This window comes from Aethalodelphis obliquidens, unplaced genomic scaffold (genome assembly GCF_003676395.1).
Source record: "Aethalodelphis obliquidens isolate GAN/ISIS:26980383/991018 unplaced genomic scaffold, ASM367639v1 scaffold16, whole genome shotgun sequence".
Taxonomy (NCBI): domain Eukaryota; kingdom Metazoa; phylum Chordata; class Mammalia; order Artiodactyla; family Delphinidae; genus Aethalodelphis; species Aethalodelphis obliquidens.
The window spans coordinates 29052461-29064610 of NW_020837960.1; the positions used below are offsets into that span (position 1 = coordinate 29052461).

The 12150-nt window shown below is 57.3% G+C and overlaps 1 protein-coding gene across 1 annotated transcript; it reads left to right on the plus strand.

The window, feature by feature from the left end:
• Window positions 1–2696: 2696 nt before the first annotated feature.
• On the plus strand, window positions 2697–9344 carry CDX2 (caudal type homeobox 2). Its single transcript, XM_027116788.1, has 3 exons — window positions 2697–3611; window positions 7070–7215; window positions 8134–9344. The coding sequence occupies exons 1-3, from the start codon at window positions 3077–3079 to the stop codon at window positions 8362–8364; spliced, it is 912 nt and encodes a 303-aa protein (XP_026972589.1). The 5' UTR covers window positions 2697–3076; the 3' UTR covers window positions 8365–9344.
• The last annotated feature ends 2806 nt before the right edge of the window (window positions 9345–12150 follow it).

Genomic DNA, 12150 nt, shown 5'->3' on the forward strand with positions numbered 1-12150 from the left:
CCTAGATGGGTTCTCTCCTGGCTGAGAGGGCAACCCAGAGCTGAGGGGACATTTCCACTCCAAGGAGCTTGTCCAAGGACATTGTTGTTGCCTCCTTTTCCCTCACCCACAGCCCAGGGCCCAGGACCATGGGTGGGACCATGCTACTGCCATGGGGGCCCATTTTTCCATGAAGGAAACCAATCAGTGTCCTTTCTCCAGCCCTCACACCCCACACCCCCAAGTGAGTGGGCCTCACTGAGATCTGGCCAGCTCCAGGGCCTGGTGTGACCCCTGGGGACAGATCAACCCTGGCCGCTCCCAAAGCATTTGGGCAGGCAGGCCAGAGCCCTTTCTCCAGGGCAGAGCACAGAGACACAGCTGGAGAACCGGGACAATTAGCCAGCGGCCGGCGGCCGGGCCATAAAAACGCAGGAAGCGGCCACCGCAGGGCGGAGGGGATGGCTGTCCCCAATAAAGTGATTGTTCCAAAGAATGCCCACATTCCGAAGACACACAGGCTCAAGCCTGGGCCTTGGCTTCCAGAGCTGGAGGCTTGGGAGGGGGTTGTGAGGGGCGGAAAGAGGGATTGTGTCTCCCAGGAAGAGGAGGAAGATGTTTGCTAGATCAAAAGTCTGCAGTGCCCACCACTTAACCTCCCGTATCCCCGCCCCATCAGGACCGCAGACGCCCACCCCACTTGCATCCCTCCTCCCCATTCAGTGATTTGGATTCTGTTTTGGGGTTTGCAATTTGTTTCCTATTTTATTTCTCAAGAGGTCTGATGACACCCAGTTGCCCGGGCTAGGCCCCGGAGGCCCCCAGGGATGATCTGCTCCAGTCTCCATCATTTGAGTGGCCAGGTCGCTCCCCTCCGCCCCAATTTTAACCTTTTTCCTTAGGAAACACAGAGGACAGGGGACACCAGCAAGTAGGAGATCCCAGGGCCTGATCCTGCTTGGGCCTGGCTTCTCTGCACTCTGCGGCAGGGTGGGTGTCATCTGTAAAATGGAGAGGATGACTACGCCCGCTTTATTCCCGATCCAGGGAGGTGAGAGGATCTAGGGACATAAAGGACACTGGAAGGAGCTCCAGAAATGACAAGAGGAAGTGACAAATGCCGGAGAACCCTCGGCGGTGAGAAGCGACAAGGGCAGATCTGCAGGAGAGGGGCTGCGCCCCGTTGGTTCCCAGAGCGCTCAAAGCCACCCAGCCAGCCTGCCCAGCCCGCCGCCCTGGCCGCTGCGACTCTCAAATCCGAGTCTGGAAGCACCGTCTGGGCTCGGAGAGAAGGCAGACAGCGACCGCCGGCCCACTCCCCGAGGTCGCCAAACCGAGATGGGCGCCTGAGGGAGCAAGTCTGGTTGCCCTGCGCTCCTATCCGCCGTGGGAGGCCCCGAGCCAGGCCGCGCAGTACAGGTCCCCAGAGCCACCACTTCCAGCCCCTGCCCCTGGGACACAGCGCTTCAAAAACCAAGCAGGATCCTTTCTCAAACCTTCCCCACTCGGGGCTTTTCAGGAGCAATCGTTAGTGATGCCCCGGGGTTCCCTTCCCATCCCCTGAAGATGAAAAACAATTTTCTCCGGAGAAATGTTTTACTTTGCAAATGAGAAAGTGTTTTTAAGCCATAGGTATGATGTATGACATAAATACCTAGGTACATATTAACAGAAATTCTAGACTCCCTGTTCCTTGATTTTTAACCACGTATTTATATAAACATATAACTGTAACTTGCTTAATTTTCACAAACAACAAACACACCAGCACCCTGCTCAAGAAACAGAACGTTACCAGATCTCTAGCAAAAACCCTCCTGCTCCCCTCCATTACCGCCCTCCACTAGCCTGACTTCTGCCACCCCTTTCTTGGTTTGCAGTTAAGACTTTTGAATCTTGAGTGTAAATGCTTTTAAAATTTTCTAATTGCTTTAAGAACTTCCCTGGCGGTCCAGTGGTTGAGAATTCCCCTTCCAGTGGGGGTGGGTGGGTTCGATCCCTGGTCGGGGAGCTGAGAATCCCACCTGCCTCGCGGCCAAGAGACCAGGACACGGGACAGAAGCGGTATTGTAGCAAGTTCAATAAAGACTTTAAAGATGGTCCACATCAACAACAAAAATCTAAAAAAAAATTTAATTGCTTTAACTTGAATCCCAAATGTGAGACAAACTCGGAGATGCAACCTGCAGCTAGGGTCTTAATTTATCTCGTGTGGAGGGCCAGCGGTTTCCTTGGGGAAGAAAATAAATGATCAGAGGTGACAGTTGTTTGGGGCGCGCAGTCGTTCTGGCCAGGGGCGCAGAGCGGAAAGGAACCGGCCCATTTCTCCGGGCTCGCCTCGTCACCTCCCGAGTTGGCCAGAAACGTTGTCATCAAAGCAATGGCTTCCCTTTTCTTTTCTCTTTGGGATGGAAGGAGCTTCTTGACCACCCCCCCTTCTCTGCAAATGCAGAAACATGACTCCTTAGTCTCTAAACTCAGATACCCACCAAGATAGCTCTTTCCCCCCTCTTTTGCAAGTCTCTTGATTTCATTCTTTGAACCTGTGATTGGAGGTTAAAGTGCACCAGGTTGGAAGGAGGAAGCTCTTAACAATAAAGGTTTGAATATTTGGCTGTGATGGGTCGCTGCCCTCTCGCGAGCCCCCCCCCTTATCTTTTAAAATGCAAATCGTGTTTCGGGGGGTTGTGCGCCGGGTGCACGCTGCGCCTCGACGTCTCCAGCCATTGGTGTCTGTGTCATTACTAATAGAGTCTTGTAAACACTCGTTAATCACGTAAGGCCGCCGGCCGGGGCTCCGCACACCAGCCTGTGGCGGGTCTTCCCCTCCTCTGCAGCCTAGTGGGAAGGAGGTGGGAGGAAAGAAGGAAGAAAGAGAGAGAGGGAGGGAGGGAGGAAGGGAGGGAGGAGACAGGCCAGAGGGAGGGACCGCCTCAGAGGCAGAAGCGCCGCGAGGAGCCGGCGGAGCACCGCAGGCCGGGGCGCAGCCGCCCGCCGCTCCTACGCCCCCTCGCCCCTTCCCCAGCGCGGCCCCCGGCAGCCTCCCGCGTCCGTCCCCGGGCAGCATGGTGAGGTTTGCCGTCGGGCCCTCGCCACCATGTACGTGAGCTACCTCCTGGACAAGGACGTGAGCATGTATCCCAGCTCCGTGCGCCACTCCGGCGGCCTCAACCTGGCCCCGCAGAACTTCGTCAGCCCCCCGCAGTACCCGGACTACGGCAGCTACCATGTGGCGGCCGCCGCCGCCGCGAACTTGGACAGCGCGCAGTCCCCGGGACCGTCCTGGCCGCCCGCGTACGGCGCCCCGCTCCGCGAGGACTGGAACGGCTACGCGCCGGGGGGCGCGGCGGCCGCCGCCAACGCCGTGGCCCACGGCCTCAACGGGGGCTCCCCGGCCGCCGCCATGGGCTACAGCAGCCCCGCCGACTACCACCCGCACCACCACCCGCACCACCACCCGCACCACCCGGCCGCCGCGCCCTCCTGCGCCTCGGGCTTGCTGCAGACGCTCAACCCCGGCCCCCCCGGGCCCGCCGTCACCGCCGCCGCCGAGCAGCTGTCCCCCGGCGGCCAGCGGCGGAACCTGTGCGAGTGGATGCGGAAGCCCGCGCAGCCGTCGCTCGGCAGCCAAGGTAAGCGCGGCGGCGCCCTGCCGGCGGGCGCCCGGGGAAGGCGCGGCCTCGGCCTCTGGCTGCGGGGCGGCGAGTGCCCTGTGCGGACCGGCGTCCGGGGCGGTCTGGGGACTCCGCGCCAGGGGGGCGGGGCGGGGCGACAACGTCTGGGGGCTCCGGCCCCCCCGGTCCCCGGCCCTTGCGTCTGGGCTGGCTGGGGTCGGGAGTGACTATTGTGGTCTCGCGAGCAGTGTTCAGTGTAGGACAGAGAGGACGCTTCCTCTTTCCTCCCGTCCCTCATTCATAACGTCCTTAGACTCTTGGGAGAGTCCCGCGAAGGGCGGCGGAGCGCGGCTGCACGGGAGCGGGATCGCCCTCCTCACTTGCTGCCGCTCGCACTCGCTCGGTTCGCGGCTTCCCTGGAACGCCCCCGGGCCGGGCTCTAGACCGTCTGTGCACGCCGTCCTTGCCCGTCCGGGCCACCCGGGATGAGTGGTGGTCTGGGGACCAGGAGGGCGGCGAGGCTGCGCGTGGGACCAGATTTGCCCATTCGGGGCAACTCTGGGCATCGGAGCTCCAGCGCGTAGGGAGACCCGGCAAAGCTGCTGAAGCTGGAAAGAAGGTGTTGGCCCCAGGAGCTAAGTAGGGAAGGCGGGGGCGCCCGGGTCTTTGAACCTTTGATCTGCAAAGGGGTTATTTCAATCAAAAGCCAGAGGGCTGGGACAAGACACCCCGGGACTCCCCTCCTTTCTGCAGAGGGAGAAGGAGAGGAAGTCGTGGTGCAGATTCAGCCGCTGCTCCAGACACGGATCATTTCTCTGGAACCCTCCTTTCCAGGGTCTCCTCTCGTGTGTGTGTGTGTGTGTGTGTGTGTGTGTGTGTGTGTGGCTCGTAGGTTCCGGGTCTGCCCCTTCTGGTGTCGGAATGTGTGTCAGGGTGGGAAGGAAGTTCAGTAGGTGTGGTGAGAGAGTCCTGTTGGGTCCCTTTTACTCCACAAAGTCTTTCCCAGCCTTCTGCACTTCCGCTTTTTTCTCTTCCCTCCTTTCTGGCCCAGCCCGGCCCGCACGCAGGTTATGGACACTTTGCAGAAGTTTATAGCCAATTACAGCCGTATAAATCAGAGCAGCCGTTGGAGGCTGTCTCTGGGCCTCGGTTTTTACGTCACTGGGCACATGCCAGGACCGACCAGGTGGGAAATGCGGCGGCCCGGGGAGAAGGCCTCAGGGCAGACCTGGAACCTCGGCTGAGTCCCTTCCCCAAGAGGAGGCGCCCTCGCCTGCACAGAGCGCGCTCCAAGGAAGGCTCTTTGCCACAGAACCTGCCTGGGGCGCAGCCGGCGGGGCTGGGGCGGCCTAAGGGAGACCCTTGGCCAGTCCCGGGAGAGTGACCGCGGAGCAGGGGCGGGCGGGGGTGAGGAGAGGGAGGGGAGCCGCAGGAGCCCAGGCCGCGGGGTCAGCAGATGAGAGGCCGCTGTGAAGTCCCGCGCCGAGGTGGCAAGACCGCAGTCGGCGCCGGGCGCCCTTGTGATGCTAATGTGGGGAGACCGCGGCCCGCGGGCCGGAGCCCGACTCCTCTGCGGAGTGTCATCTGTCAAGGGGCGAGGGGGGGTGGTACTCCGCCCGGCCCGCTTTGATATACACCTTCCCAGCCCTGCCATTGTCTCTTTTAGGGCCCGGAAAGAGGGTGGTGACTTTCGCAGTCAATAATGAATTCTGACAAGTCCCTCTCATCTCTCCCCTCTTCTAGTCCCCGCCTTGGTTCCCAGAGGGTGCGGGGCGCCTCCAAGGCCCTTGGGGCGCTGGCCGCGGGGCGCACAGGGGTCCTGGTCACCGCGTCCCCCGGTCCCTCTGGGATACGGAAAAGGCAGCCCCCGAGCCAGAGCCGCTCCCAAGTACCTCAAGGCCACTATCGCTGCTGGAGAGTTCGGCTGGGAGAACTTTGCGCCCGGCTCTCCAGCCCTGGAGGTTGTCCTTTGTGGCTCCAACCTGGCTCCGGTGCCAGCCCCGCCTTATACTATCTGCGTGACCTAGTCTGATTCTCAGTTTGCTCCTCTGTACGAAGGGGCCACTACCGCTGGCAGCTCGAGTGGGTTGGAGGCGGCAGCGCAGGCTCCCAGGACGTGTCAGTTCCCTTTAATTTCTTCGCGGGCGCAGGGTCGGGGCTGCAGCGCGCATTCAAATGCTTCTGCTGGCCGTGTTGATGTTAATGCGCCTGGCGGGGAGGGGGATGAAAGCCCCGCCGCCATTTGCTCAGTAGTGGTAATTCAAACAGAATGCGGTTGTTATTAAGGCATTGAAAGGGCTTTTCTTTGATAAGATCGCCTTGTCCTGCATTGTTTGGGGCTGTGTTCTCCTTTCAGCGGCTTGGAGGAGCTCCCTCTGATCCGGCCTGTATCTTCCCAGGGCGCTTTTGTTGTGGTTTGCAAAGGGTTTTACCTGAACAAAGTCGGCCTGCGGGGCGTTAAACACCTCCGAGCAACTCCCAGACCCTTTAGATCTAACTGTAGCACCGGGCACAGGGCGATTGAACCTGTTCTGCTGGGAGAAGACCCCGACCTGAGGCCAAGTGGGAGAGAACAGCTCCTGAGCGGGGCTCTGCTGAGGGCTGACCTGGGACAGACCTGGTGGAGACACCAGGCTCAGGCCTGCTCCGACTTGGTCGCGCTGTTTGTCAAGGCCCTTCAGTAAAACAATCAATCCAAGGTTTAATATGTTGACTCAATCCAATGAGCATAGATCACTGGTCAGGATAGCCCTGGCAGGGTTTGCAGCAGAAATAAATGGAGGATTAAAAAAGAAAGAGTGCCAAATGCCAAACGACGTTTGGCCAGGTATAGAGCGTCCCCAGAGAGAAGGATCATCTGCCTACCAGACCCCGGCTCAGAATTCCTTCCAGCCGACAGATAGGGCGTGCGTGTGTGAGTGTGAGTGTGTGAGTGTGTGTGTGTGTTTCTGGTGACTTGAGGGAACACGTCAGCTACTGCACCCCCTGCCCACTTCTAATAAAACAAACAGAAAGTAACACCCCCCCCCACCACGAACAACACATATTCACAATGCCGGCTGTTTTTAGGGTAGGTTTCTATCCCTGGTAGGCCTGAAAATCTGAATATTCCCAGGACTCTGGTGCCTCTGCCCTGCCCTCTTTTCCTCTGGGCCTCACCAGCCTCAGGTACTGTATTTGGTTTACAAAACCGGTGGTGGGGTTCTGCTATCTTCTGCGTATATGAGTTTAAAATTTTTCTTAATTTTCAAAAACTGTTTAAACCCAAGACCAGTTTAGTTGTCCCGAATAGCCCCATACCCTCCCCCCAGGACCCTCTGGGGGGGTCTTGTCAGACTCAGCAGGAACCAGCCAAACCGTGGCCCCCCAGGGCGGTGGAGGAAGAGAAATGGCTCTTGGGTTAGGGAGGTTTGTCATTACCCATGACTGATGGGCTGCCCTGCAGTTCTCAGTGCTAACTTCGCCTTCCTCCACAGTGAAAACCAGGACGAAAGACAAATACCGAGTCGTGTACACGGACCACCAGCGTTTGGAGCTGGAGAAGGAGTTTCACTACAGTCGCTACATCACCATCCGGCGGAAAGCCGAGCTGGCCGCCACGCTGGGGCTCTCCGAGAGGCAGGTGGGAACCCTCCAGGGCCTGGTCACTACCCCGGGGAGTCCAGTGAAGAGGGTTAGAAGCCAGGCCCCAGGATCCACCTCGTTCTGTGGACAGATTAAAGCAAGAAGATGGAGAGCATTTTCCTTCCAGATGCTTTTTATTAAGACTTTTTCCCCCTCTAGTTGTCTTCTTTTTTTTAATATATATATATTGTTGAACTTTTTTTTTCTATTTTGGGGGACTTGGGAGGTACAAGAAAAAACTGAGTATAGTCTAATCCAGAATTCTATTTGGGTCAATAAAGACTTAAAGGCTTACTCTCTCTGTACCCAGCGCGGTACCTGGGCAAAAAAATTAATATAAGACCCCAATCCCTGCCCATGAAAACTAGAGGGTTGAGGCTTGACTCCGGAACGCTCTGTGTGGTCTGGGAGAAAAAAAAAAAAAGTCAAATTCACAGTCAGGAAACCCCACATTAAAACTCATTCTCAGCCCCAAGGTGAGGAATATTACATTTCAGTTTAGCTTTGAGAGGCCAAAGGTTGTTATTTTGAAGTACATCCAGCCCTGGCCTCCTCTTGCTTGGTGTGAAAAGGGCCTGGTGGTTTCTGTTTTCCTTGCTTCTGAGACTCTGAACTTTTCCAGTAAAGTTGTAGATAAAGGTTGCTTTGGAAAGGAACCTGGGGAAAGAGGAGGGAGGGGGAAGCTCTTCTCTCTCGAGTCTGAATTGGGCTTGGGAAGGGCTCCAACAAGCACTCCAGCGCGGGGCCCTTACGGGATCGTCCGTGGAAAGCTGTGTGAAGGGCTGGGATCCTTCAGGTCCAGAGGGCACTCGTTTGGCCGGAAAAGGGGACACTGGTGTTCGTGCCGAACACTGTCCCTTTTTTCCTTTGCAGCCGCTTCACCACCTTCTGTTTCTCTCCGCCTTTCCATTTCCAGGTTAAAATTTGGTTTCAGAACCGCAGAGCAAAGGAAAGGAAGATCAACAAGAAAAAGCTGCAGCAGCCGCCGTCGTCCCAGCCACAGGCTCCCCAACCGCAGCCCGGTCCCCTGAGAAGTGTCCCGGAGCCCCTGAGTCCCGTGTCTTCCCTGCAGGGCTCGGTGCCTGGCCCTGTCCCTGGGGTTCTGGGGCCGACTGGGGGGGTGTTAAACCCCACTGTCACCCAGTGACCCACAGTGGCCTGCGGTAGCAGAGCAATTCCAGGCTGAGCCATGAGGAGCATGGACTCTGCTAGAATCCTCAGGAAAGACCCCTCCCCTCCCACCCACGACCGTTCACCAACTGACCTAGCCCTCCAAGGAAACATGGGGGCCTGGGGGAAAGACAAGTGCGGTTGGAGGCCTCAAGGAAGACGTTCTCCCAGATTTTGACTTTTTCTGGTCTGACTCTTTCTGCCACTGAGGAGATGGGAAATGACCACTGGGGCTTCCTTTAGTACTGGCAGAAACGCTGCCTGGACTGGCTAAACAGACCAGCCTTTCAGCCCCTTCCTCAGCTCTTTGCCTTCAAAATCTGCAGGTTGCCTCTCTGGTTGGAGCTGACGGGGGAGAGGGACTTGGGGGACCGCCAGGGATGGAGTCAAGATGGCTGCTGTCCACTCACTGCCCTCCAAGGACCCGCTGGGCCCTCTTGCCTCAAGGGCAGGCAAGGTTCAGACCACAGAAGCTAGAGGCGGCTGAGATGGAAACCCGGACCCACTGAAGAGTGCAGAACCCCCAGGTCTTTGTCTTTCTTCTCTTCCCTTCCCAGGCCAGGAAAGGCTTGACTGGTGCATGTGCAGTGTGTGGTGTGAGGGGGAGGTTACTGGACTCCAGGCCTGATGAGGGGGCCCGAGACAGGGCCTTGTTTAGAAAGCCTGTCACCAGAGCTTCTCTGGGCTGAATGTATGTCAGTGCTATAAATGCCAGAGCCAGCCTGGACTTCCTGTGATTTTCACAATCTTGGGGCTGATGAAAAAGGGGAGTTTTTGTTGTTGTTGCTGCTGTTTGGGTTATTGGTCTGTGTAACATCCAAGCCAGCATTTTTAAAGCCTTCTGGATCCATGCAGAGACGAGTGATACGGTGAAGGGAAGTGGGGGGGGGCGGTATTTGAACACAGTTGAATTTTTTTTTTCTAAGAAGAAAAAAAGAGATAAAGGAGCTTTCCAGATTTCAGATTCTGTCCTTATCACCTTCAGATTTTGTCTGCAATTATTATTAGTAGTAGTATTTTAAGTAATGAAATATCCTCTTTACTTGCCAGCTAGAATTAGGAAAATCAAGGAGGGGAGTGGAGAAGGTTATCTGGACAACCTCATTTTACCCCAGAGCGGCAGAAGCCTGAGGGAGCAGGTTCTGAGACCTACCCTGCCCCCAAGCCCGAGCCCAGCCTCGGATTGTGGAATGTGTGGTTCTCCTGGGGGTGCCTGTGGGCAAAATGCACAGCTGAGCGCTCAGCTGCTTCTCAGCTGGGGGAATGATGGGGAGTGAGGGTGAGAGAGCCCGCTCACAGCGTCGCATCGAGTCCACACTGAGGCAATCGCGCACACTCCCTTCATCGGTGACTCCCTTCTCCCCAGGATGCCCCCCCCCATCCAGCTAAACACAAGCATTCAAGTAAAAATTTTTGGTTTTCTGTTTCCCCAAGGCAACGTTTCCACGAATGTAGACTCCAGTATATCGGTTTCCGTGAGCCCTTTCTGACTCCACCCCTTGCCTTGTCCTGCGCTGTTTCCCTTCCCCGCTCCTCCCTCCACCTCCCCCCGCAGACAAGAATTCGAGACCCAGCAAAAGAAGATCTTTCTAGTGATGGTTGCTCGTTATCTGTCTGATCCGCTGGGGACGGGGCTGCTGCCCTTGAGGTTTCTGGCCCTGGAAGCCGCCGACCTGGGCGCTCTCGGTGGGGCCTGCGGAGAAGGGCTTTGTCCTCCGTTGCGGTCTTTCCCACAGGCAGCCTGGAGCCCTAATCAGCGCCTCCACCTAGGGAAGGGGTGCCCCGAGGGCTGGGCAGGATGAGCGGAGCTGCGAGGCAGAAATAGCCCCTGGAGCATCTCCCCGATTCCGCGGCCCTTCCAGGTGGCGCCTTTCACTCCGGGATTGGGAAAGGGCTCCGGGGCTGGGCCCGCGGCCCCCGAAGTCAGAGGGAGCGGGCCTGGCCCGCCTCTTGGGCAGGAGGCGGCCCGGCCGAGGCGGGAGACGCACCTGGGTCCGCGGAGCACCGGGAGGTCCCCCGGCGCCCGGCGCGGGGAGGGCGGCGCGGACCCCGCTCCCGGCCGCGCCCGCGTGCCCGACCCCGGGCCGCCGCCGAGGTTGCTATGCGTTGCTGTGAAACGCCTGTCAATAAACCCTGTTTGGACAGTGGAGCGAGAGCACAAGGGTTGTTTGCTTAGTGGTTAGAGGTTCAAAAGTCGGCATTGTCCCGCTGCAAGCGATTACAAGTTCTTCCCCTTCCCGGGGCTCGGCCCGAGAGCGCTGACGCCCGCGCGCGGCGCGCATCCGGGCGCGGAGGGGCGCTTGGCTGCTCTCGGACCTGCCAGGACCCTGCTCTGGGCGGCGAGCGGGCCGCCGGCCACCAGGCCGCGGAAAAGGCCAGGAATGAGGGCCCCCGCCGGCAAGTGAGGCCACCGCGCCTCCGACGCCAAGGCACCACCCCTGGAGCAAGCCCGGGGGAACGCGGGGACAGGGCGCGAGCGGGCGGCGCAGCCTGGAGAGGCTTAGGGAGGTCGGCGCCGGGACACCCGGGTTTATTTTTGACGACAAGACCTAGCGGCTCCGAGCGCCGCCCGCACCGTGCCGGGGGTCAAGGGGCCCCAACCCCTCGGGCCTCCAGGTGCCCTGTCCCGGGTTCGGGCCGCCAGGGGGCGCGCGCGGGTGCGCGCGCTGCTCGCTGCCTCTGGAGGAAAGGGACACAGTTGTGACCCAGCTGAGAGGTGCAAACTCCAGGGCGTCTCCGACTCCGCTGCTCCCAGACCCACGCGGCGAGCCTTCCCCGCCACGGTCCCGGGCCTGTTGAAACTAAGTACAAACTAGGTCAGGTGCAGAAGATTCTTGGATCTGGTGAATGTTTAAGAAAAACAAATTTGGGGGAGGGGAGCTATCCACTAAGTCTTTTGGGGGACTTCCCTGGTCGTCCAATGGTTAAGACCCCGCGCTTCCACTGCAGGGAGCGCGGGTTCGATCCTTGGTCTGGGAACGAAGATCCCGCACGCCGCAGGGCGCCCCCGAAAAAAAGGGGGGTCTTTTTGCACAAGACGTTTCTTTAAGAAAATTACAGAAATATGGGTACGATATTGATATAAGGAAAGAGTGTACCAGTATTGTGGAACTCATGTCAAGAAAGGGGATATATGGAGAGAAAACAGGCCTCTTTTTTTTTTTCCTGTAAACAATTCATAACTTTATCATATCCATCTAATAAAGTTAACAAGATGGACTCCTAGTGAAAGCAATGACAGTTTCAATGAGTTTCACTTCTTTCTGATACTATCTAGTAGGAGGCCTCCGACTAGAAGGCCTCCTACTAGATAGTCAAGTATCTAGTCAAGAACACTAATCTTAAATAGAAATCTAAATATATAAACAGCAGTATTCTGGCTGTTGTCATTCACAACCACCCAGGAAAAGATAAGAGAAGGCAACAAGCAGAAATAAAGAAATCTCAGCTACAGAATCTTAAGAAGAGCTTATATGTTTTTAAGAGCACTATTTGCACCTCGTTTTAGAAATAGGCTGCTGTTTGTTAGTTTAAGGGCCTTGGGGAGATCACAACCTCGCAGCCACAACTTCCTCATTTGTCATATGACGATCAAATGAGGTAACGTAAGCAAATGCAAGTTACAGTGTACACTTATGATGAGACCCCAATAATGACATGAACTCCTCCTCCTTTTAACGATGAATCATCGTCTCTGAAGGGCTCAAGCGTGCTTGAAGTGAATTTTTGAACGAGGATAATTTCTCAAATCATTAGAGAATAA